The following is a 27728-nucleotide window of genomic DNA, read 5'->3' as shown; positions in this document are numbered from 1 at the left end:
ACACACAAGCACCAAATCCATTAATCTCTCACTAAGTTCTAAAATAAAATAAAAAAAAAAACCTCAAAGCATCAGAACAGAAAAACTGTGGCCATAAACACAGAAACTGTGCATTCCATCAACACAAAAAAAAGAAACACAGGAAAATCATGGACTGGGGGTAAAAATACAATCCCAGTGGCCAAAGATGCATTTATTTTGCAGGTCTTAAGCACACACACATACACACACATGCAGACACACAGATCTAGATGGTGTGGCAGGTGGTCTACGGCTTGTCTCATTCAATAAATTGTGGCTTGTGTGCAGAAAGGGCAGCTGTTTGTCTCTGTGTCCTGACTGGCTCATTGAAATGGACAGGATCATTCCACACATGGCAGCAGCAAATGAGCAGAATGCAGAGGTGTGTAAGTGTCTTTCAGTAGTGCAAAACACAATCAATCTTCACTCTTCTTTTGTCTGTGGAACATTTACAGAGCAGCCACAGACACTTGGAAAAGGTAGAGGGGTTTGTCGCCGCACGCCGCAGCGGTGGATTTTCAATCTACAATTCTATCGCGTTATATTTGCACCTCATTTCTGAGCACGTAGTGGAAAGTTCTGAGAAGAAGAAAACAGTTCTTACACACACAGAAAATTTATTTTGTAGATCAATTATCATCATTAGCAGAAGAACAATTTATCTTGAGCCAACACAAGTGTCAAGAAATCTATTTGCATGTTTTAGCATCCACATAAATGCTCAACAATAACCTCTCTCTCTCTCTCTCTCTCTCTTTGTCATTTGCCCTGTCACAAGTTCCTGTTCTGTGCACTAGCTAACATCTGCACTCTCCATGTCTTTCTCACACTTCTTCCTAACATACAGCCAGCAGGCAAACACTTGTGGATAGAGCACAAAAATTATCTAGAATATACTACAAGCAAAGTGCAGCAACAGGGATAAGACTCAAGGTCAGATTCTTGTGATCTGGTACTATTGACTGGCAATCACAAGTATCCATATACAAAACAGATGAAAATGTGTTTGGGTATGAATGTTTCCTGGACTGAATGAATTTGTTTGAGATGCTCTTTAGATAGGAACTCATGTACATGAAAAACAAGGCGCTCTTGTTTAAAACAATCAAAATAGTAGGATCTATCAGACCTTAAGGTCTAACATGACCACGGTGTAACAATAAAAGTAATGAATAGTTTTAAAAGACTATCTTAGGATGTTTTCACACCTGCCTTGTTTGGTCTGGATTTCTGAACTAAAAGAGCTGGACTCTGGTCTGGCAAAAAGAGGTGGTCTTGGTCTGGATCAAACTGAACCAATGTTGGGTTTATTTATTGTGTGAAAACATTTTTTGGATGGTTCGGACTTTTGGACCAATTACAAGAAATTACAATAGGATATCATCAGAGCAGGAAGAACGGAAAACAACGCACCAAAACAAAATGAGCAACAGGAGCAGATCTGATGACTTTACAAAGAGTCAGATGGAAAAAAAAATGTAGACACTTTTCAGTTGTTGTTTCACTTTGGTGCTGCTGGTAGTAGTCCCATAATAATATTATTATTGTGACAACGATGTGAATCTGTTCATTCATCTCTCTTTCTCTCTCTCACTGAAGTCAGGCAGCCTGCTGACCTGTAAACACGCTGACGTCAGACGCACGTCTGTCTACATAATACATGGAGACACAGCCAAGGTGATGACGATAGGATGTAGGTACAACGTAAAGTTCTTTAGTCCGCTTAAATAATTACAATGTGAAACCAAAACTAAGCGGACAAAATGTGACAGTCACTCCAAAAATTAACCTTGGTTCGGACTTCTGTCTGGACTTTAGGTGTGACAGCATTCTTAGACTTTTTTGTGATTTTTGTATAAGTCTTGAGAATCTCTTACTGATTTGTTATTTTTTGTAGAACATCAACATCTTGCAGAGTTGACAAAATGATCAATTTTTTTTCATTTCACAGCAGAGTCATAGTGAGCAGCCAAATTTATTTTTTAAAGTGTCTCAGAGTCTCTTAATGTTAATCAAAATACACATTTTTAAACCATAATTCTTATTTAGCTTTGATTTAAAAGGACTACAGAGTTCACATTTTATGGTTGAGACATATCTGGTTACAATATTATTTCATCCATTTGTCTAAAAATAGAAAGCTTACCAGTGCTTGAGCAGTATTCCCACCATTTTTTAAACCAGGAAGTGAGACAGGGGTGCTTAGGTTATAGCTAACCATTCTCATGCCTGATTAAATCATGTTTTTCTACAAATATGATGGAGTTGACAGAAATCTGAGACACAACTTTAACATGGGCCAAATTTTCATATAACAAATCCATTTTAAAACAAAGATGATTATGACAGGGCTTGAGATCCGTGCCCGAATCTGATGTGACCCAACAGGTTTGGGGTGGATCGGGCCACATTTTCACATATTTCATGGGTTTATGTCGAGTTTGGGCTGTATTATAATAGGACCTAATTTGTCCCAGTACTCAAGAGTGGGCTTGGACAAGCAATTATTGTGACTGAGTGATACACCTGTGTCACAGTGGCCATACTGAAATGAAATAGTAGGGGAAAGACAGCTGTTACCAATGACACTATTTCAGGTTCCTTTCCATTCAGGTCAAACAAAGTGAAAAGGCTCTGCTGCACTAAATGGAACAGAACCTTAATTGCTATGATTGGTAACATCCTACAAATGTCATACCAATATGGCTGCTGTAAAAACAATCTATTGGTGTTTTTCCAACCCTATTATTTCTTCCGCTCTTTGTGCTGTTGTCTTGTAGAACATGAAGTCGTGTGGAACCGCTGTGTGCTAACGCTCACTATGTAAAAGTAGCTGTATTACTGGGGATGAATTATTTCTGGTTGGCCTGTTGGTAATGCATACATTTTATCAACAGGGGGAAGGTGCCATTAATAAAAATCTAGTATTCATTCACTGCCAGCCTTCTCAATACATAAGCATCTATAGCCCTACAGACACATAAATACACACACATACACACGCTTTGATTAAGTGGGGTGCCTGCAGAACTCCTGTAGCAGTCACCAGAAAGCTGAGGTGTATTCTGTCGCTGGTGAGAAAAACGGAATGTTAGGGGGAAAAGCATGAAGAGAGGAGTGTGTTAGGGTGAAGGAAACATTAATAAATAGTGGATAATTGACATGCAGCACCCTTTTGACACAAGAGCCTATTATTGGCACAGCAAAAAAAAAAAAGTAATACACAGCCACACACCCTCTAAATCACTGGAGCACCCATTTCCAAGTATAATTTAATCTTTTCACAGCGCCACTTGATGCTGACTTTGCCCCAGTGTAATGACATGGAGGGAAAATGAGAGGGAGAAGTGTGGAATTATACAGTGAATGAAAGACCGTGGGAGGTGGAGGATTTCTACACTGAGCCGATTGAAGCAGAAACAACTTACCTAAATGCATATTTCATGCAATACACAGACACGTTTTATTTCTGTAAAGCTCCCCTGTTGTGCTGTGTGGGTTTTTGTTTTTCATGCCTGCTGATATCCAGCATGAGAAAATTAGTCATGTAATTGTTATAGACACACTGAGTAATGCAGCGTGACGCACTGATTATGGGTCAAAGCTGATTTTGCTCTTCTTGAAATAAATTAGCAAGCAAACAATCATTTTGCCTCTATTGAAAATAAAATGGAATTCTAGAAAATGAGGTCTGAGGTGTACCAAATACTGGATTAGTATTTAATTGAATTTTGGGTGTTCTCTCCCTAGATACGATTCGTCCAGGCAGATCAGAAAACAGAAATCATATTAACAAAAGCAACAGCACAGATACCCTTTTGAGAAAGAAGTGTCATTCCAGTCACAAATGCTTTCTGGGGTAGTTCGTTGTGGTGGGAACGTGATTTGACCTCGACCAGACCCAACATGACGTACTTGCAATTTTGACCTAAACAGCTCCACCAAAGCCTGGTGGACTTTGTATAATGGGACGTGGATGAGTGAAATCCACCTTTGCTAGACTGTCTTCAGGACCTTCTTCCATGTTTACTTTATCGCTTCCAACACAAACACCAATGAGAGGAGTGAAAGTCGCTTTATGTTGTTTGAAACTATCCGGTGCACACTAGGAACTGGTCTGATGCACAATCCCTCTGGTGCACACTAAGAAATATCTGAGGCATATTAGAAACAATCTGATGCACACTAGATACTATCTAATCCACAGAACCTTCTGGTGCATGGTAGAAACCTGGTGCTGCTTGGTGCACACTAGGACCCTTCTGGTGCACAAACGTAACTCTCTGGTGCATACTAGGAACTGTCTAGTGCACACAAGGAACCTTCTAGTCCACACTAGAAACTATTTGGTGTACACAAGAAATTATCTGGTGCACATTAACAACTATCTGGTGTTCTTGCTGGCTAGTCTCTTTTTTCCACTGTGTGAAAATCCATCCATACACACATACAGTGCTGCTCACTTAAGATATATGCTCTTGATAAATGATTTGTACTATTTCTATGACTTTAGGTGTATTGATTTGATTTAGCATGAAACAGAGTCTCAGAGTCAGTGACTTGAATTATAATCACAACTGAGCAGCCACTTTTGAATCTGCATGTAGAAAGTGTGTTTTGCAGGAACACACACACAACCATTCTTACAATTACAGTAGCACACAGTGTCATTTCCATCTGCTACCTCTCCACTACATGTACATGTAACCAAGCAACCACAGTCATTGACTCCACTCTCTACCAGGGTAATTAGACTTTATGTTAATTGGTGTGTAAATGGAAGTTGCCATCATGCGTGTTCACTGTAATTCTTATGAACAAATAACATGTTCATCACAGTAGAGGGACGTTCAGAAGAAACAGGTATGATGAAACGTGTCTGTGCTTGATTACGCGAGTACATGTGGAAGCATTCAGAATATAGATTACTGATTAAGACTGACTAATAATTGAACAAACACTAGCTCTGATAGCTTTGTTATGTTAAAACTGAACTAAACTGATAGTGAAATTTTGGTAAACACTCACAGTCCCACACCGACTGCTTCACAAAACTACAGAAACTGGAAGGAAGTTCTGTGGAATTGCTGGAAGCTTTTTCTTCAGCCCAAACATTCCTGCCTCCTTCAGTCATTTACTTTTAACAGCAGTTCCATTTAACATCTTCATTTCATGGTTAAAAAAGCTGTGACAAACAAAATCCATCTATTTTTGGTGCCCTCTTCAAGAGGACATCCCACACAAACTGCAGCACTGTATTCAAAGTGAGAACAGCTTTGAGTACTCTTTTGATCCATTTGTTTCAGACAAAATGTGTCAATAAGGTTCCTCAACACATATAACAATAATTCACCAGTATATGAGTGTATAGAAAGTAGTTTACAGTTGTTTACAGTGAAGTCATGGGGTCATATAGAATAATTGGGATATTGTTTCTCAAAAGACTTATTTGAGCAGCATAAACAAAATTCAATTCATTTACAATGTATAAGTGTCTCACTAGAAGTCCTAAAAATCAAGACTGACTATTCGACTTGTTGTTTATTCCCTGTGGAGCTCACAGGAAATGAGGTCAACAAGTTGAACTTTGTTCAAAGTTTTCTTCTTAATCTTGAAGATGGTGCTCGAGGAAAGCTCATGGAGTGATGAAAGAAGGAAGGGTTCATCCTTTGGGGGAAATGGATTTGCTTTCCTTTAATGTTAATTGTGTGTTTTAGTATATTCTAGTCAGACTTGAATCACAAATTCAAGACCAGTGACTCATGACTTCACTTGGACTTGAGCCTTTTGACTTGAAAGTATTTGATACCTCCCCCAAGCCCAAAAACTAAAAAGTCTATTTAAAAAGTGTGACTCTAAGATTCATTTCCCATCATTTCTCAATCAACTAACATTAACACTATTCATTCTCAGCAAGACACTTTTTTCACAGATCCAATTTGTTTTAACCAATCTGACAGCAACCAATCAAGTTGCAGGAGAGAACCACGAAGAACTTACTTTACATTACTGGGTGTTAGCTGGAAAAAACAATACCAAAGATTTTATTCAAGTATCAGATGGTCAACAAAAAACAAAAAAATGAATTGTAGTATACAAAACATGTGGGTCAAAAATTACAGACTCAGCAAGTACAACATTTGAAGCTGCACAAACAACGGTAAGTCAGGGCTAATGTTAACATAGTTAGCGAACCGATGTGTAATGTTAGCTTACCAACTACGCAACTTTATAAATCAATGAGGTCGGAAACTCTGGGGGCCAAAGCGCACCCTTGAGTGGGTTATGGTGACATCTTGTCTCTTGTCTCAGCCGTCCTCACTATGCTCTGCAGGGCCTTGCAATCTGCTGCTCTGCAGTTCCCGTACCACACAGTGATGCAGCCAGTCAGGACTGTGCCTCTGTAGATGGTGGTGAGTACAGGTGGTGGCAAGCTGGCTCTCTTCAGTCTCTGTAGGAAGTGGAGGTGCTGGTGTGCCTTTCTAGTTACGGAGGTGGTGTTGAGAGACCCGTTGAGGTCGTCTGCAATTGTCACGCCCAGCAACTTGGTGCTGCTGACCCTCTCCACAGCAGAGCCACTGATGAAAAATCGTGTCATCCGCAAACTTAGTAATGTGTTTGGATTCTGACTTGGCAGAGCAGTCATGGGTAAGCAGTGTGAACAAAAATGGGCCGAGCACACAACCATGGGGGGCACCCGTGTTCAGCGTGATTGTGCCTGATGTTCTACCACCAATGCTCACTGTCTGTGTTCTTACTGTCAGGAAGTCCAGAATCCAATTGCAGAGGGAGTTACTGAGGCCCAGCAGGGAACGTTTGTTTACCAATTTCTAGGGGATGATTGTGTTGAATGCTGAACTCAAGTCTATGAACAGCATTTTGACATAAGTGTTCTTGGTGTCCAGGTGGGACAGGGCTGAGTGCAGGGTGTAGGAGATGGCATCATCAGTGGTGCGGTTGGGGCAAACTGGAGAAGGTCCTGTGAGGTGGGGAGGACAGATTTGATGTTTCTCATGACTAGCAGCGCAAAGCACTTCATCATGATGGGGGTCAGTGCCACAGGGCGGTAGTCATTGACAAATGTCACAGTTAAATTCTTTGGCATAGGGATGATGGTGTTTTTTTTTTAACCCTGAAGGGATGACAGCTCAGGGAGATGTTGAAAATGTCTGTGAGGACATCTGCCAGCTGGTTTGCACAGTCCCTGAGCACTCGCCCAGCTATGTTGTTGGGGCCTGCAGCTTTGCATGGGTTGACTCTGGATAGGGTCCTCTTCACGTCAGCTGTGTCCGGACAGAGTACCTGCTCCCCGGGGGGAGAGGGGATCTTACATGCATGCAGCTTCTGGTTGACACGTGTGGTGATGGCCTTCAGAACAGTGACATTCTGCATTTTCCCATATATCCAGTCACTGAATCTGCGTACTCCTCTACACATGTGCTGGTCATAGGTAGCTGCCTCCCTGAACATAGTCCAGTCTGTGCCAGCAAAATAGTCCTGCAGAGTAGCAGTGGCACCTTCTGGCCAGATTCTGATGAACCTGTGTTCTGGCCTGAAGCATTTCAGCAGTGGTCTGTATGGAGGGATTAGCATAACAGATAAATGGTCTGAGTAGCCAAGGTGGGGGCAGGGTATGGCTTTGTAGGCTTCACAGATGTTTTTGTAAATTAAGTCCAACTTACTGTCCCCCCTAGTGGCAAAGTTTACATGCTGATAGAACTTTGGTGCAACAGACTTGAAATTAGCATGGTTGAAGTCCCTGGCTATAATGAAAAAAGCGTCAGGGTGGGCAGTTTGTTGGTCAGTGATGGCACCGTAGCGCTCACACAGCGCCTAGTTAGCATTAGTGCTGGGGGGAATATACACTGCCGTCGCAATGATGGTGGTGAATTCCCTCAGCAAGTAAAGCGGCCTGCACTTCACCACTAAAAACTCAAGCTGTGGTGAACAGTGGGTTGCAACTATCGTAGTGTTTACACACCATTCATTGTTGATATAGACACTGTCCTCCACCACGAGTCTTACCAGAGGCAGCAGGGTCTCTGTCCCAGTAGGTGGATAGCTGTGTTGGGAATGTTGCCACACAGCCATGTCTCCATAAAGATGACCAAGCAGCAATTCTGTGGCTGGGTGGTCATTTGGAATCTCAGGTAGTCCAATTTATTGTCCAGGAGTGGATGTTGCCTAATAAGACTGATGGGAGCATGGGTTAGCTTGGGTTAGCCTTCAGCTTTGCGTGGACTCACGACCGCTTGCCTTGTTTTTGCTTCCTTTCGCACCACTTTCAGCGCCTCCTGAACTCCTCCAACAGTGCTATCGATAGCAGTGGTTTGTCAGAGATTCCTTTGCTGTTCCTTAGGTCAATGTCCACAAGCGTCTTTCATTTGCAGGTCAGACAGGTGGGACAGACATTATCAGAAACATTAATACGAAAACTAGCACCATTTGCAGGAGTCAGAGGGGTCATTGAGCCTGTGTGCGCTGCCATCTTACTAGATTAAGCCTTTTTTTTCCTTGTTCAATTAAGACTTGGGATTTGATTTAGGATTTGTCTGTCTTTACTTGAGACCTCACTCTGGACTTGCCTGTCTTTACTTGGGACTTGAGTGAAAAGTCTTGAGACGTACATGTGACAATGACTTGGTCCTATCTCTAGATTTCTTGAGGAAATGTTGGGGCAAGGGTTCCAAAGGTCAGGGGGTCAGTAAACACATTTCATGAAAATCAATCCATTAGACAAACGGGAACTAAATGAGAGGGAAAATTGAAAGATGATGGTACTAGAGGAATCTTTTTTAAGTCATTATTCCTTCAATAATATAGCCTCTAAGTGGTGTTGGACATAGGGACCGACCAACTGACTGATGGACCTCACATTGTTAAAACTATGCTGTGAGCAGGATTATAACCAAAGAAATGACTGTACAGCAACTATATGTATATGTTCTGAGTATGCATGTTCACACCAGGTCTAGAACTAGATGTCTCCTTGGCATGCATTTGAATTGGATTAAGGATTTAGCTTTGGGCTGATGCATAAGTTGCTGCCTATAAATATCCTCACATGAAAATAAGCCTTGCAGCTATTTTCTGAAGCCCTGCAGCAGCTTGACTCACAGCTAGAGGCCCTTAGATCTTCTCATGGCCACGTACATTTGCCTTTTGGCAGATGGCAGCGAGAAGTCAACTGAGCCCTTCTTTCCAAGAGGATGGATGTTGTAATGAATTAAATATAAGAAAATGTGAGCACACACATCAATGAGAATTTTGTCTCTCTAAAATTGTAACAACTCTTGATGAAATTTTCATGTAGTTTCTGGATATTTGATGCAGCTGTGTCCCCTCCTCAGTTTAATACAGAAATGTGGAGACATGTTGCAAGTGATTGCTGGGGTGATGAAACAGTTCTTAAGTCACGTTGAAACAGTGGCAGTTTTGTTAGGTTCAGGCACCAAAACTACGTTGTTATATTTAAGAAAAGATCTTTTGGGCAGCTGTAAAATGCAAATTTCCCCGGTGTGGGATCAATAAAGTTTTATCTTATAATTCATGTTATGTAGCTCATTTGATTTTAAGGCAAACTATGCAGGTTTTCCCTGAAAAAAACAATACATAGACTCATACAAAAATAATCATTCTCAATCATCAATCTCTATATGACCCACATAAGCAAATGAGACCATCCATGACAAGATTGACTATATACTTTCTATGTATCCTATATCCTCAATGCCTGCCATCAGGTCAGATTCTCTATAAAATCCATATCCATGAAATGAAATGAGCCTGTGCTTTCATTTTCCCAGACAAAGTTACACTGAATAGTACATTAGCCAGTTAAAAGAAATAAGCCACTCTGCTTCTGTTCCTCAGGGGCCTCCAAAATCAACACAATATGAACATTCCTTTTAGTAGTTTTACAAAAGGAGAAATCACAGCCTGATGTGAGGTGACAGACTGAAATCCACTGTGAGGCAGTTTATACAGAGCCTCAGTCATGGGGTGCAGGCAGACATAAAAGTGACTATTCTGTTGGTCAATACATCACCATGAAGGCTTTAACTGGTAATAATTTGGCTAAACTCAGGCTACATGGTTAGACCAAGCTAGCCTTGACAAGGAGCTAACATTACAACCGACACATAGTTAACTTTCCTTTACAACTCATCTGTGGACGTCAACTACAGTTATGGGGGATGTTTGACAGGTCGATAGTAAGCATTATATGTTCCAACTAGTCCTGCCCTACCATGCTATGATTAGCTACTACTACTGAGCTGTGACTGGATAGTTCTTAACGACATGTTTGTGTGATTGCCAGACAGTTGCCATCTGAACCACAACACAAGATCTTTTCCTCAACCTGCCAAAACAGTTTTTATTCCTAAACCAACCCAACTAGTGTTCTTGCCATGTAATGTTACAGAAAATGTCAAAGTATATCCAACATAGGCTGTGTGCTGCCAGCAAAGTCTTTCCAAGACATTACAATGGGAGAAGTTATTAATGTAAGATAATGAAATTGCAGTTCTTGCTGTAGGCAAATGCACATGCACTTAGGCAAATTGGTTACAGCTTTTACTCCGAAGGTATATCCACCACAACATACTATACAGAACTTCAAAAACACCCTAACTGATAGCATTATTCAGTGGCTGAAAGGATTTTCTTGTATTAATTGCAAGACAAAAGACACAACATTGACACGACAGTAAAGACGAAACAAAATGTGACATATTTTCTTTAAACTTAAAAATATCAGTTTAGTTTCTGAATGAGGCTCCACAGTGATGACAGGCTTTTATTTGCACATTGTAGACAGTGGAAAATATCACTATTGCAAATCACAGTGAAATATGGTCTACTGTAAATGTGAATGATCAATAAATGGCTTCAAACTGTTGAAAAAAACGTTCATTTTTGAGTGTTTTCATCAGTGACGATAGTCGTCTTTTAAAGGTCTTTTCAGTGGAAAAATGCTCACTGGGAAGTCTGAAGATTAAATTAAATTCACACAGGACACAAAGCCCAGTCTTCTTGTTTTGATCCATTAATGCACTACATCCTTCTTGCTAAACTTCTTCCAGCTGCCAATATCTACACTTGCACTCACAGCCAATCAGAGTACAGTAGTTGTAGCCAATCACTGCACAGTAATGGTAAGAATTAGGTGAAACAGTCTAAATAATACCAGCAGTGACCTTTAGAAGGCCAGAGCCATATCTGAGCCATCACATGACCTCAGGAGAAAAAGGCAGGTAACAGAACACACTCTTCTTCTCGGCCACAAGTGAAGGCAAATCATCCAAAGTTTTAATGAGCAAAGAAACCACATCAGAGTTTTTTACCATTAATGTTCACATTTGATTTTCTAAATAATGTTCAGTGTCAAAGAAGCAGCCAAAGGCTGTGACAGGATATGACTTAAAAGGGATCGACAGCTTGGCAACATGATGAAAACAACATATCGAATCTGTTTTTAACACGTGTGTCCATACACTTTAAATAATGAACATGTAGACAGATTTATTGGTCTCATTAGCTCTCTGTTTGATTGCCCTGAGACCGAACGCCCCCTCAGGCTTCAGAAGTGCTTACCTCCTCAGTCCTGAGTCAGCTGCTAAATCAACTTAATGATTTCAATTCTGTCTTTCTTTTATTGCAATCTGGGCCCACAATTGATTTAGTCAAATGCAAACACAGATGACGTGCAGTTATGATTCCATTTGCAAATTTCCGTTTGGCAGAATGCTGTTTTTTTGCTCTGCTAGCAGTGAGTTTAAAGATGTCAGTTCACAGGTCAGTTAGTCAGTCAGTCTGGGCGTCCCAGAGTGTTATTAGCATTGTAACTGGCATGTGGTATGAACATTCATGTTCCCCAGAGGAAGATTTCTCATGGTGCTGCTGAGCATTTAGTTATCTTGGTGACTGACTGTCTCCTGAGTTACAAATGTAGCTAAATGTACGCTACAGTGTCAGTGGTAGTGTCCTTATAGACAGCTATCCCACAGAAAAAAATGTCAACATTTTTCAATAATCTTTGTCCTTAAATCAATCAATCAATCAATAAATAAATTGCACACAACAAAGGAAAGAACAGCTGGACAAACTAACAAATCTAACAACCAATATAAAAAACTTAGAGCTGAAATGATTAATCTCTTATTAATCCACTATGAAATTAATCTGCATCTATTTTGATGATCAATTCATTATTTTGAGTTATTTTTCAATAAAAAAAAAAAGGTCCAAATTCTTTAAGTTCAGTTTCTGAAATATGAATATTTTCTTGTTTCTTTACTCCTGTCTGACAGTAAACTGAATGTTTTTTGAGTTGTGGACAAAACAAGACATTTGAGGATGTCATCTTGGACTTTGGGAAACACTGATGAATATTTTGCACCATTTTCTGACATTTCTGACAAAACAACCAATTGGTTAATTGAGAAATTGGTCATCAGATTAATTGATAATGAAAATAATCGTTACAGGAAAGATTATTTTTCAAGTGACAAGATTGTGACAGGGATTAATGAACCGATTAATTCTTTTATTAAAAAAGTCCAAATTCTCAGATTTCAGCTTCTTAAATGTGAATATTTTCTGGTTACTCCTCTCTGACAGTAAACTGAATATCTTTGAATTATGGGAAAACTTTTGTGGACATCATCTTGAGCTACATTTTTAACCATTTTCTCACATTTTTGACCAAACAACTAATTGATTAATTCAGAAAACATTCAAATAATTAATCAGTGATGAAAGTAATGGTTAGTTGCAGCTCCAAAACAAAATATGAGGCTGAACCATTTCACCATATTTTATATCGAAGTAATCCAAACATAACAGTAAAGTAATCACGTTACATTAATTACTATAGTAATAAACGGATTACATTACTGACTACATTTTAACAGGTAATTAGCAGTGGTTTAAAAAGTCCTGAAAATCTGTACTAAAGTACGAGTACTGTTACATTCTGAAAATATTACTTGATTACAGGTATAAGTACAGGTGTTAGAAAAATACTTAAGTAAAACTTATTCTTGTCAAAAACTACTCAAAGTATTAGTTATTTTTAATCATTAATTTAATAGCAGCCATTAAATCAAATGAGCTTCTGTTTCATTCATTTTTAAGATACAAAACACACATTTTTTTCTCATTTTCTGTTTTGTTTTTTTTTTCTCTTTTTTGTCATTTTAAATGAGGCCCTCCAGACCACCAGACATTACTGCCATTTCCAGACTATTGCCTAAATATTTAATTAATACATTTTTAACTGATTAAACTCTTAGAGGCAATAGAACCTGTGTTTTGTTTCTGTATGTCCTGTTTTCATTGATCTGTTTGCAGTCAGATCACCTGATTGTCCACAAAAATGCAGATGAAAGGCTTGGTTATTAATTCAAATTGTATGCAGTATTCAATTGTGATTTTAAAAGTAACTAAGTAGATTACATTGTGAAACGCATACTTAAGTACCAGTGAAAGAACAAACTAAAAAATCTACTCATGAAAGTACAAGTACCCAAAAAACTACTTAATCACAGCAATTTGAGTAAGTTCCTTCCATCCGTGGTAATTAGTAACTGTATCATAATATTTAATATGTATAAAACCTGAACAGTTAAGTTATTAGTTCAGAGCTCAGTTTAAACCAAAAATATCATAAATTTACTTCATGGTGAGAGCTTTGTATTCAGCACAGAGAAGGCAGCTCGTTTTATTTCACAGACTGTGTAAGTGCTGTGAATACACAAACACTCTGCTGCTTTATGGTTTCTCGTCACAGCTCGAGCCTACTCTCTCACACACACACACACACACACACACACACACACACACACACACACACACACACTACAAGCTGCCTGTGTGTGTACACATCACTCTTTTTTTAACATTTGTTTACATGGTTACCAGGCAAACACTTCACAACCAATTCCTGCTGCTTTACCCTGAGAGTCCTGCTTCAGACCAGGAGATGATGAGTGCACCTCTGCTGTCTGAAAGCTTCACAGCACACACTGAACTGTCTGCCACCGCAAACACACTGCGCTCAGTTACTCTGCTGCTCAAAGTCTGCCTGCATTTTCTTCTGTCATTTCTGTTTTTCACTGACTGACTGTTGTTCAGGGAGAAGACTTAGCTCAACACAGATGCTACAGTAGACAAATATAGCCCTTTTCTACTTTATATTGTTAGTCTGAGAATCCTATCAGCAAGATGAACAAATTTAAGCATCAAGTCAAATGGTCACTACAAATTGTAGGCCTAATAACATCCATCCATCCATCCATCTGTTCATCCAGGAACATGCACAGACATTCTAGGGTACAGATGCTCAAGTGAAAAAAAAGACATTCCTCTTATAAAAATTTATAAAGAATAAAGTTACACATTAGTAGACACTTCTTGCTGTCGGTGCACCTAAAACCAAACCCGTAGCTGCCAGTAGTCCCTCCGAGGACACTGATTTGCTCAGAACACCACTGGTGCAGACACAGATGGATAACTTGGAGCCTGGCAAGACAGATTGTTGCATGATCTTGTGATCTTGCAAATCCAGCTGCCTCGCACGGTAAGTCTATCTGTGCATGTGCCTGCATCCATCCATCCACCCCAGCAACGTTTTCCAGCCCCTCCCGGGGTATCCCAGGGGACTCTCATTCTAGATGAGATAATCACCCCAGAGTGCTCTAGGTCTACCCTGGGTCTACTCCCAGTTGGATTTGCCTGGAAAATTTCCTAAGGAAGGTGCATCAGGAACAGATGTCCAACTCATCTTAACTGCTTTCTTTCGAAGCCAAGATGCAGCTCTACTCTCTCTGGACGTCTGAGTTCCTCACCCTATCTCTAAGACTGAGCTAAGATACCCTACAGAGGACACTTTGGGCACTTTTATCTGCAACCTCATTCTTTCAGTCACTACAGAAGCTCAGGACCCTCAGTGAGCACTGGAAGGCACACTAACTGATAACAAAAGTTTTGCCTTCTGTCTCAGCACCCTCTTCACCACAATGGTCCAGTACAACGTCAACATTACTGCTCACACCCTAACAATCTGTCTGTCGATCTCTTGTTCCATTTTACCATCACTCATGAACCAGACCCTGAGATACTCTTTCTCTTGAGGTAGAAACTCACTCATGGAGGGAGAAATCCACAGTTTTCCAGCAGAAAAACCATAGCTTCAGACTTGGCGGTGCTGACTCTCATCTCACCTGCTTCACACATGACTTCAAACTGCCCCAATCCATGCTGAAGGTGTAATAAAACCAAAAGAACCACATCATCTGCAAAGAGACGAAAAGCAACTCTAAGGTCCCCAAAACACTGTACCTTTAGATTCTATCTATGAAGATCACAAGATCAGTAACAAGGAACAACATTTGTGGAGTTCAACAAATGTGTTTGACTTTATGCTGAGAATCCAGACCAAGTTCTCACTCTGGTTATATAATGATTAAATGGCTCGTAGCAAGGCCCTGATACCCCATATACCCCACAGCATCCTTCACAGGAGTCCCCTTGCAGATATCGTCATAAGCTTTCTCCAAACAACACATATAACTCCCAAGACCCCCTAACAAACCCTGCAAGAGTGAAGAGCTGGTCCATGGACAGAAACCACATTGCTCCTTTTGGATCTGAGGTTTGGCAATCAGGGTCTTATTTCCAGAATCCTGGAGTAAGTTTTCTGTGGGTGGCTACACAATATGGTACCCCAATAACTGGAGCGCACCATCTGGTCTCCTGCTTTACAACTGGGAACCGACCCTGGTCTACCATTTCTGTTGTCACTGTCCTCAACATCCACACAATACTGAAAATGTATCAACCAAGACAGCCCAACAATGTCTAAAGGCTCCAGCATCTCAGGACAAATCTCATTCACATCTGGCACCTTGCTGCTTACAAGCCTCTTAACTTCCTCAGAGACCTCTGCCAGGAATATGAGTGAGAGCTTCTTTCTCTCTGATGGTTTCTCACTCGTGTCTCTCTTTTCTCTTTTGGCAGCCAGTTTTTACCTTTTCTTAATAACATGAAAGCTTCAACATTCATCTGAAGTCCTCAGCAGCAGCAGCACAGCTGCCTGTTTGGAGATGGACTTTGTCCACCCTGCTGCAGGAGTGGACTACAGCAGGTGCAACTTCAAAACTGCAGAAAAAAACAGACTTTTAATTCCAGGGTTGTCCCATTTTTTTCTTTGTTGCACTGTTCCTCTCACTACCATGCCCCTGGGAAAAGGTTAAAGGTCAAAAACCAAGAGTCTGTGGACAGCCTGAGAAAACCAGGAAGACATTTACATTACACACACCACAGAGCATCTTTGAACAGAGGCTGTGGTTAATCCATAAATGATCATGTGACTAAAGTTCCATACTTAGGTCATGTGATGACAACTGAGCAAACTCCATCTTACAATGTTTTAAAATTATGAGCGTAAGATGGAGAGTCAAACCTTGTGTACTGAATAAATCCCAAGATATCCTATCAAACTTTACTGTATTGACCAATGCACACGACACGATACACACAAATCTTTCATATTTTGTATCAGCACAGAACTGTAGAACACATTTGAGGTGGAACAAAGCCTTATGTGCAATAATAATCTTCCAGAAGGAAAAAAAATCAAGTCAACAGCTGATGTGGTTTTTCAGATGCGTGCCTGTGAACCTGCACTGATGGACGAAAGTGTACTGACTTTCACACTGACTAGAATGGTCTGTTTGGCTGCCTGCTTTAACAGCCTGGAGTTGTGTATGAATCATTCTTGTGAGATGGACACATTCTGTGATAAATGGAGAGGTGAGAGGAGAGACACTGTGTCACTGAGACAATAAATCACTCACCTGTTTTCTCTTTGATTTCACAGAGCACGCTGAAGAGTGCAGGCTTCATCCTGTGACAGTTCAATCCATGTTTCCTACCAAAACACATCAGAGAACATAAACCAAAGGCCAAGGACTTGACCATTTAACAAGACATATGAGAATTATTCTGGTGCAAACAGATATTATGTCCTGTAAGTTTGGGGAGAAATGCAGAATGAATGCAGACATAGTAAATCAGTCTAAAGGGTAAAACAGCTGGATCTGATCAGACCAAAGTGAAACCGTACGCTCCTCAGTCTGCTCTTACACCCTCAAACTCAGAGTCCATCAAAATGGATTTCAAATATTTATTGGTTTAATCCAATGAAAACACAACTGTTTGAAAATTTGACCTCTGTTTTGTAACTGAGTAGACTGTAACTGACTGATAAATGTCAAGTCTTGACATTTTGGTTGCCAGGGGACAGAGTAAGACATGAGACCAGCATGGCAGGCAGGCCAAACAAGAAGAAGAGTGGGGAATTTTTTCTTGAAGTCGGTAGAATATCAACATATTTAATTCACCATAAAAGATAATAGAGGGTAATTACATTTCTTTTTTTTTTCAGTGTGAAGATCACAGGACTTTTCCACAATTAAATGTTCAACTGAGTGGACATCAGATCTCATGTGACATAAAAAGGCAGCTGATCTTATGTAAGCAGTCATTTCAGTCATAAAATAGTCAAAGGCAACTTGTTACAGGGAGAATGAAACCACACTCTGTTCTGAGTGTTCTGTCTAACCTTACAAAAAAAAAGGCTCAAACAGGACAAACAAGTTCATTTTGTAAATGTGGACTGACTAGACCCAACTACTGTAAAAAAAGAAACAGCAAAGCTAAAATACTTTGTCATAACACTATTATTTAAGTAATTACTGTCATCTGAACAAAGCGGATTATTATTTTTTTTAGTAAAGTTACCGTTAAATTGCATATCGTGTAAAATGAAAATAGACAGAGGACATGAGGAAATTTGTGTCTGCTGCATCTGTGTGTGTGTGTCTCCTTCAAAATGACTGACAGAGTACTCCGACCCCCTGTGATACTTTCAATTAGGAACCATGGTGAATATAATAATAATAATAATAATAATAATAATAATAATAATAATAATAATAATAATAATAGGTCTCTTTTTTAAAATTGTGTGTGGAATTGGGTGCTGTTGGACTGGGGTTCTCCCATGACCCTAATAAATTGTTTTTATATATATTTATATACTCTTTAAGCAGTCCCTCCAGGAAGTTGTGACGCTGCGATCACAACAGTTCATGCAAATTCAGCCAATCCCTGTGAATTCTGTGTGACTTTGCAATTTTATCCAAACTTTTATGCAAATTTGGCCAATCATCATCTTCCTGTGAGTTCTACCAATCACAGCATCATGTCATACATGTACATCTCAATGAAGTGACTCAATGTTTTGTTTTATTAATCACTACTTTTCTGCATCGTATTTTATTTTTAGTCTGTCATAGGTACTGAAAAAAATATTTTACACTGACATTTATCTGTGCGCTTTTAATTTGTAATTTTGGACTGTTTTGACTGAGTTTGAGCTCTTTGTAGAATATTCCTCTGGTGCACTTCTTCATCTACAAATAAAGCAGAGGTTTATATATATATTTTGCAGTTCTGAGTATTTGTGGTGAGGTTACTTAGAACACTCAGAACAGAGTGTGGTTGTGTTCTCCCTAGAACAAGTTGCCTTTGATTTTTAATAAGTTATAAAAAGAAATGGAACTTTCTTTAGCAATCTCCTCTTGGTCCCACAATTTCATTGCATAAAACACCTAAAAACATCACAATATGCATCACAATGTTTTAGAAAAGCATGCATGAAATCAGGCATTTTAGGCTGTAACTATTCCAAAAACAGCCTGTGAAGTCCTGGAGGGACTGATTAAGCTCTAAGTAAAACAGACCCAGAAGAAACTGATATGAAGTCATTAGGATCAAACTGACAATGTCATGAAAAGTTCCTGTGAGATACCACAAAAAGTACCTCTGGGGTCTGTGGGTACCACAGTCAGTAGGATTAAGATTAAGCCTAAATTACGTGGATTTTCATGAGTAGATTTTCACACCTTTACTTTTACTTGCACTTAAGTATTCATTTCACCATATAGTCTGCTTAGTTACTTTCAAAATCATAACTGAGCACTGAGTATAAGTTTTCATCTGCATTTATAGCCAATAAGACTATCTGACCACAAGTCAGCTGATAAAAACCAGGACATACAGATGAAAAAGCTAAACATTACAGCAGCACAGGTTTGGAGTAAAGATGTTAGTGATCAATTCATCATTAGTCAATTCATCAGCATTGGGAATTGAACTAATTAAAACTGTATCTATGAATATTGAATCTATAGTTTATAAATGTCAGTAACTGCACCTCATTCAACATTGTTTTGTCTGGTGGAGACATTTGATGAAGAAGGAAACTAAAACTGAAAAGGACAAAAAATTGCAAATAAAACAGAAAAAAAGCTGAAAATGAAAATGACAAAAATGTTTTTAAAAAACGTGTTTCATATCTCATCGACTATTAACACTTTCAACTATTGGTTAAGGAAAACTGAAAATTTGTGATCCTAGTTTGTAGAGGTGAGTGTGACCACTGAGTGGAACAGAGAGGATGCTGGGAGATCATCATGATCAATTTAGGAGCCTAAGAAGAATTCAAAGATAGAAACTCATCAGCATAAATATCTTTTAAAACATGATAATTAATTACATATTTCCAAATCAAAGATTTTATTTCTCAGCACAGAAGAATCTGCAGTGTATCTGTGTCAACAGTTCAGATTAACCAGTGGTACTGAAAATCTAATAGTCCAAAAACTACTCAGAGTATTAGTTACTTTTAACCGCTGATGATACAGTCACCTCTCCAAACTAGGGTTGCAAATTTTGTGATTTTTCCTAAACACACTACACTAAACACAATCACAATTGATTAATAATTCATAATTTGAAAGACAGAAAACACATTTCCTAATTTTCTTTTTCTTTTCTTTTCTTCTTCTTCTTTTTTTTTTTTTTTTTCGTCATTTTTTTCTTTTTAAGTCAAAGTTAATTTTCCTTATTCTGGCACTGCCTGACAGAAAAATGTAAAAATATAATAAAAATATCCATGAATACTTTTTAACTGGTTCATGGTAATGATTAATCATTAACATCCTCACTCCAAATGTGTGTTGCTGCAGACACGTTTTGTTTTTCAGTTGTGTGTCTTCGTTATCATTGGCCTGTTTGTGATCTCATCACATGATTGGTTACTAAAATGCAAATGAAAGGTTTGGATTTTAATTCAAATTCTACTCAGTACTTACTTACTTACAATACTTAAGTACCAGTACAAATACAGACTTGAAAATCTACTCATAAAAGTACAAATACCCCAAAAACTACTTAACTATAGTAATTTGAGTATTTGTGATCAGTTACTTCCCCTGAGATCAACACTGCTTTAAATTCTATCTGTGTTGTTAAAAATCAGCATCAGAGGAAAGCAGACGAACTTTGCCTGCGCTTCATCCAGACTCTGGTCGGTGATGGTCATGATCTGATGCAGAATGGTCCCGATGTCCTGCTTCCTGCCGTCCCCGTCGGTCCCGTCGGTGATGTGCGGCAGCGGCAGCACCGAGTGTCCGGCCAGAGTCATGCCGCTCATAGCCTGCATCATCTGGCCCTGATCCTCCATGTCTTGCCTGTCGCAGCACAATCGATGAGAGAGAAGAAGAAGAAGAAGAAGAAGAAGAAGAAGAAGAAGAAGAAGAAGAAGAAGAAGAAGAAGAGACGCAGTGGTTTTATATCCAGCAGAGATGGAGCAGGTGGAGTGTACAGATGGCAGAACGAGGTTCAGGCTGAGCCCACATGAGCGCAATATTCGCCAGTGGCTGTGTTTCGTTATTTGCACTTATCAACTTGCACAAACAATGAAGGCTGCTGGCTGTGTCCCTCCTCTGTCCACGCTGTCCACAGCCGCGCTGCTCCACGCTGCGGTTCATCCACCGTCGACTGGAGCAGATACTCCCCACAGAGCGCGGTGCGTCTCCGGTGTGAGCGGCTGCAAACTTCCACTGTGGTGCTGATGCGTCCAAACTTGAGATCCAGTCAGTCTGATGATGATCTTGTGTTCCAACCAGTCTACTCTCCAAAGTTTGGAAGTGAAAACATCTTGATCCGTATGGTTCCAGCAGCAGAGTGACTGTGCGTCTGCGTATTTGGCACCACACTGCAGCCTGACAGAGAGCTGTCAGGAGAGCAGCTGCCTGTGAGACACTGAACAACATGGGGAATCTGAAAGCTCCGCCCACTCTGAGGACTGGAAACCTTTGTCATGAGGACACCAGGAATATTCAGTGAGCATCATTTCAACAATAAGCGTGGGCCACTGAAGGCAGAGGTGTGGACAATACTTGCCAACCTTAAGACTTCAAAAATACAGATGATTCCAAATCCAAAAAAAAAAAAAAGAATTTCAGATACTTTGATTCCTGCATCATAGTGACTTTTAAAGCATGAAAATAATACAATAATAAGTACACTGCAACTCCAAGATACAAATATTTTGGGAAAGCATTTAGAGAATCATACAACATAATCTTGGATAGCAGATGGATGTCACTTTACCAGGGTGATCTACCAGATGGAATAACAGGGAATGACAAATACCTGCTGAAAATATTAAAGGCATAGTTCATCCAAAAATGAGAATTCAGTCATTATCTACTCACCCTCATGCTGATTGAGAGACATTTTCTCTCTTTTTTTCCAGTTGTTTTTTTAAGTTTGAAAATTGGTCACAATTCACGTCCACTTCCACCCTCAATCAAAACGAGGGATAATAACTGAAATTTCATTTTTGGATGAACTTTTACTTTAACTGCAGCAGCAAAAAAAGCAATCACGCATAAATGGTTACAAACCAACCCACCTACAGTAGATAATTGGATTGAAATCATTAAAGAGATCAATGAGATGGAAAGACTGACTTTCCTTCTGAGGTTCAGAAAAGATACATACACCACAAGATGGACAAAATGGATAATATACTTGTCGGAGATCAGTCTTCAGTGTTGTTCTTTGCTCTTCTGTCAACAAAGAAATACTTGCCAGTTCTGATATAACTGATGCTATCACAGTGTCTATGCTAATCTCTTCAGGAGCCGTCAGTGTTTGTTTGTTTGAGACAAGTCGCTTGAATGGACACTTCTCACTGTCATCACACCTAAAACCATGCCTGTAGCTGCCAGAAGTCCCTCCTAGGACGCTAACTGGCTGCACCACTTTTGGTGTAAACATAAATGGATAACTAACAAATAGCTGCACAGCAAGGTAACCTCTGGTGTGAACTTGCATAAACTAATATTCATCAGTTTTCTTTCATTTGGATTTTCAGCAGATTTTACAAAATGCACAAGCCTTTCCTTGAAACTTTTTTTAGAAATTGGGATTCTGCTTTCCAGGAATTCTGTGTAGCTGTATTATTGTCTGGGTGGAAACAGTAGAGTTTTAGAGACAAAGGGCTTATATATGCTGTACAGTGTCAGTCAGAAACAGGTAATGATAAAAAAAAAAGGAAAAAATGTGTGAAATTTTGTCATAAATTGGAAGAAATACAGGAGAGTTGTGATTGTGAGCAAATAGGGAGAGGGCGATGAAAAACGTCCCCTGAGAAGTCAGCTAAGAAAATCGGGAGGGTTGAGTCTGTCGACTCAAGTCACATGACTTGGACTCCAGTCATGATTTTAGACTCAACTTGACAAAATCAAAAAAGACTTGCATCTCAACTTGGAGATTTAACACCAGTGACTCGTGACCTCACTTGGGATTGAGCCTTTTTGACTTCCCCTGAAGACCAGAGATTAAACAGTCTGTCATTTCCCTTCATTTCCTAAATCAGATAACATTAACACTATTCATTGTCAGCAACTCAGCACTTAATTCCACAGATCCAGTTAGTCTGAACCAATCAGACAGCATCCAATTAAGTTGCAGGAGCAGCTGGGAAAAAAAACGATAACAAAAATAATTTCATTCAAAAACTATGCCATGGTCAAAAAAAACAAAAAACAAAAAATGAACTGCAATATGCAAAACATGCACATCAACAATTACAGACAGAGACACAACTTTCAACTTCATTCAACATTTGAAGTTGGATAATGAACAGTAAGTTGAGGCTCTGTTGTTAAAATGGCATTAGATTTGGTAAAGAGCTCTTTATGACTTGAAACTCACTTGGACTTGACTTGGGACTTGTCAGTCTTTACTTGAGACTTGTCTGCAAAGACTTGAGACTTACTAGTGACTTGCAAAACAGTGGGCCTCATGCGTGAATTGTTCCAGTGAAGCGATTTGATCTGAAATTGTGAGTATTAACAATTTAAGAACTTTATGGTATTCATCAATATTTTCGCACTTCTCGTTTGTTCTTAGGTATGAATGAAATTTAAGAGTGCCCTCAACACACGCGCATGCACAAAAGTCTGCTTGCATTTGGTGCTGTGAAATATTAATAACAATGAAGAAAAAGTAATGTATTTTGTTAAAACATGTTAGAAAAATGTTACAATCTGCTGTACCGACCGACCGAGAAACCTCTTGAAACCTCTCCAATGATGCTCCAATCCGCTCCTGTCTATTAAAAGAATTTTATTGTATTTTCTGTTCTGTTTCTTCTCTTCTTTTTTTTCTGATTTAACATCACCTGTCAAATGTGAGGTGCTTGTTAGTTTGTGGTTTGCACACGGCACTTCAGTCTGTTGTCTTTGTATTGATTTACTGTGGCGTTTCCATATCCCTCAACATACTCAGGTGGGTAAGAGTAGACTTGGCTGCTAGCACGTTTCATGAATACCACATAAGAATTTTTGTATTTTCCTTTTACTGCTTGGTTTAAGGACAAAAAGAAAAGAAAAGTAAGAAAACATTTGTGCATGAGGCCCAGTCAGTTGTTGCTAACTCTGCTGACTGGGCCCACTGGGCACAAGCCAGGGGGGTGAAGGGGTCAGGCTGCACCTGGGCCAAAGGCTCTGATTGAAGTCATGGTTGTGATTTCCTGTTGGAAAGTTATTCAAATGACCACAAAGAGTAAGATCGAACTTAAGGCTGGTCCTGACTAATGTCCACGCAGGAATGTGAGACAAACAAAATGGGCTGGTTGAACAACAGGGAACCAGACACTGTTGTGCCTACATCTTACAGAGGCGTGCTTCACCACAGTCAATCTGTTGCACTTAGCAGGCAACATCCTGTTCTATTCTGATTTTAATTTTCTTTATATATTATCTGTATATATTATATATGTATGTAGCATGAGCATGACCTTGATATGTTGATACTTCAGCACCATGGACAGCTCCATGGATTTATCAACACACAGCAGTTAGACTGCTGATATTTCAGAGCTATGGTCGAGGTCACAGGTTCTAACTATCATAAACCTCATTTATATACAGTGGTGTGAAAAAGTGTTTGCCCCCTTCCTGATTTCTTATTTTTTTTGCATGTTTGTCACACTTAAATGTTTCACATCATCAAACAAATTTAAATATTAGTCAAAGACAACACAAGTAAACACAAAATTTAGTTTTTAGATGAAGTTTTTTATTATTAAGGGAGAAAAAAAATCCAAACCTACATGGCCCTGTGTGAAAAAGTGATTGCCCCCCTGTTAAAACATTACTTAATTGTGGTTTATCATACCTGAGTTCAATTTCTCTAGCCACACCCAGGCCTGATTACTGCCACACCTGTTCTCAATCAAGAAATCCCTTAAATAGGACCTGCCTGACAAAGTGAAGTAGACCAAAAGATCCTCAAAAGCTAGACATCACGCAGAGATCTAAAGAAATTCAGGAACAAATGAGAAAGAAAGTAATTGAGATCTATCAGTCTGGAAAAGGTTATAAAGCCATTTCTAAAGCTTTGGGACTCCTGTGAACCACAGTGAGAGCCATTATCCACAAATGGCAAAAACATGGAACAGTGGTGAACCTTCCCAGGAGTGGCCGGCCGACCAAAATTACCCCAAGAGTGCAGCGACGACTCATCCAAGAGGTCACAAAAGACCCCACAACAACATCCAAAGAACTGCAGGCCTCACTTGCCTCAGTTAAGGTCAGTGTTCTTGACTCCACCATAAGAAAGAGACTGGGCAAAAATGGCCTGCGTGGCAGAGTTCCAAGACGAAAACCACTGCTGAGCAAAAAGAACATTAAGGCTCATCTCAATTTTGCCAGAAAACATCTTGATGATCCCCAAGACTTTTGGGTAAATACTCTGTGGTCTGACGAGACAAAAGTTTAACTTTTTGGAAGGTGCGTGTCCCATTACATCTGGCGTAAAAGTAACACCGCATTTCAGAAAAAGAACATCATACCAACAGTAAAATATGGTGGTGGTAGTGTGATGGTCTGGGGCTGTTTTGCTGCTTCAGGACTTGGAAGACCTGCTGTCATAAATGGAACCATGAATTCTGCTGTCTACCAAAAAATCCTGAAGGAGAATGTCCGGCCATCTGTTCGTGACCTCAAGCTGAAACTAACTTGGGTTCTGCAGCAGGACAATGATCCAAAACACACCAGCAAGTCCACCTCTGAATGGCTGAAGAAAAACAAAATGAAGACTTTGGAGTGGCCTAGTCAAAGTCCTGACCTGAATCCTATTGAATTGCTGTGGCATGACCTTAAAAAGGCGGTTCATGCTTGAAAACCCTCCAATGTGGCTGAATTACAACAATTCTGCAAAGATGAGTGGGCCAAAATTCCTCCACAGTGCTGTAAGAGACTCATTGCAAGTTATTGCAAACGCTTGATTGCAGTTGTTGCTGCTAAGGGTGGCCCAACCAGTTATTAGATTTAGGGGGCAAACACTTTTTCACACAGGGCCATGTAGGTTTGGATTTTTTTTCTCCCTTAATAATAAAAACCTTCATTTAAAAACTGCATTTTGTGTTTACTTGTGTTGTCTTTGACTAATATTTAAATTTGTTTGATGATGTGAAACAAAAAAATAAGAAATCAGGAAGGGGGCAAACACTTCACACCACTGTAAAGGGTCAAGGGATCAGTGAGACTTCACTAAAATATTCAACTGAACAACCCCTCTGTCCTGCACTCTAACTGGGTGATGGACGGGGGGATAGTGAGGGATGCATTTTGGTCATGCTAATAAGAAGGAAGGCATCTGCCCTCAAATCAGCTACTGATTGTTGTTCCTGGTGTCTCAGCCACCAACCCAAAACATCGGCATTTGACAACCTTAGACTGAACAATCAACAATCTTTCTTCAGGATGGCTTGTAGCACCATAAAGCTTTGTGCAAACCTGTCCGGGTCGTGTGGATTTGCAGGTTGAAAATTATGCTCTGAGTCTTAATAAATCCTCCAAAAAGATTTTTACTTGAGTTAACAGTCTTGACGCTTATTAACAATAAAACATGGTGCCTACAGTGTTCATTTTAGTCTCAGTTGCACTGTATGGACACCTTTGAGGACCTGCAGTATTTTTTTAAAACACTGTTTTTGTGTAAGGGTGGATTACCAACCAGGCAAATCCACAATGTAAATGGAAATGAACAGGACCTCAAAGTGATACCTGCATTATTACATTAGGTCTTGTCTTGTAGCAGGACTATAAATTAAAGTTTAGATTTAATGCCTTTATATTATATTTTATCTTGCACTTATATGATGATTGCTTTGCAGGAACAGAGTGAAAATTAATAAAATGAAATAAAGGCCCACACATAGTGGAACTATTAGATATGATTGTAAAATACAATGCATGCTGCTGTTACTGATGTACCGTTCCACTTTCTTTCTGTTCTGATCTGATTCTGTCCTGCTAAACTATCTCTAAACTAAGGATGTACTTAGCCAACTGTTCAGGGTCCAGTGCAAACTCCAGCTGTTCATTTAACTCATACAAATAGAATTTTGGGAGACAAAAAAATATGGTAACCACTGGATATCTTTGTAGAACTGCTTGATTACTAATTGATTAATTAATTAAGTGCTACAACATTCTGCCTATGGACATAAAATTGCATTACAACCTTTTGGACTTTAAGCTCCACTTCTGATGGTTAATAAAAAAAAAAAAATCAGAGGACAACCTTCCCAAATAAATGAGAAAAGAACATATCATGACAAAAAATAAATAAATAAAATAAAAGTAAACCAGCCTGTGGTGTGGGAAACACTTTTTTGTTTCAAATTCATTTTTTGTGTCACTGCAGGTAAGCAAATGTTAGCTAGCTAATAGTAACCTCTACCTGATGATCGGTGTGGTGATATTCAAATCTAATTGGTCGCTGAAATTAATTTGACATTTTGTATTCATGTAATTTCTTGAGCACATTAAAAACGAGTAGCTTTGTAAATTATTGTAATGTACAATCATTTACATCATTGATGAATATTTTCATGATATAAGATGTAAAAAAGTGGGAAAAATGCTCATCACAGATCCCAAAGTGTTGTCTTCAAATAGTTTCTTTTGTCCAGTGAACAGTCCACAACCCAAAGACTCTTCATTTATTGTCATGAATGACATAAAAAAAAGAGGAGCTGATTCTCCTATTTAAGAGGCTGGAATCAGGAAATAATCACTGTAGCTCTAAAATTACATAACACACAACACTCAGAGTAAGAGGGAAATGGTGGTCCCAGGCCCACTGCTCATTTTTGCCCTGTTGTCCTGTTCTGGTCCTACATACATGTAGCCAAATGCTATAATGTCTCTGATTACTTACTTATTTTATTAAGTTTCATTGCCATAAAGTTTTGCATATACTTATATAGT

General features: G+C 39.3%; 1 protein-coding gene across 2 annotated transcripts in view; it reads right to left on the bottom strand.

The window, feature by feature from the left end:
* The window catches only part of LOC146307994 (pre-B-cell leukemia transcription factor 1-like), a 45306-nt gene extending 24130 nt beyond the window's left edge, over positions 1-21176 (bottom strand). For both annotated transcript variants that reach the window (XM_084746294.1, XM_084746295.1), the window contains exons 1-2: positions 20436-21176; positions 16884-16957 (exon numbers count right to left, since the gene is read on the bottom strand). In XM_084746294.1, the coding sequence (XP_084602420.1) occupies positions 16884-16957; positions 20436-20617 (256 nt within the window). In that variant the 5' untranslated portion in view covers positions 20618-21176. The remainder of the gene's footprint in view (positions 1-16883; positions 16958-20435) is intronic.
* Positions 21177-27728: the final 6552 nt, after the last annotated feature.

This window comes from Lutjanus erythropterus, chromosome 20 (assembly GCF_056507025.1).
Source record: "Lutjanus erythropterus isolate fLutEry1 chromosome 20, fLutEry1.hap2, whole genome shotgun sequence".
Taxonomy (NCBI): domain Eukaryota; kingdom Metazoa; phylum Chordata; class Actinopteri; order Lutjaniformes; family Lutjanidae; genus Lutjanus; species Lutjanus erythropterus.
The sequence above is the reverse complement of the archived record's forward strand: the minus strand, read 5'-3'. Positions and strand labels throughout refer to the sequence as shown.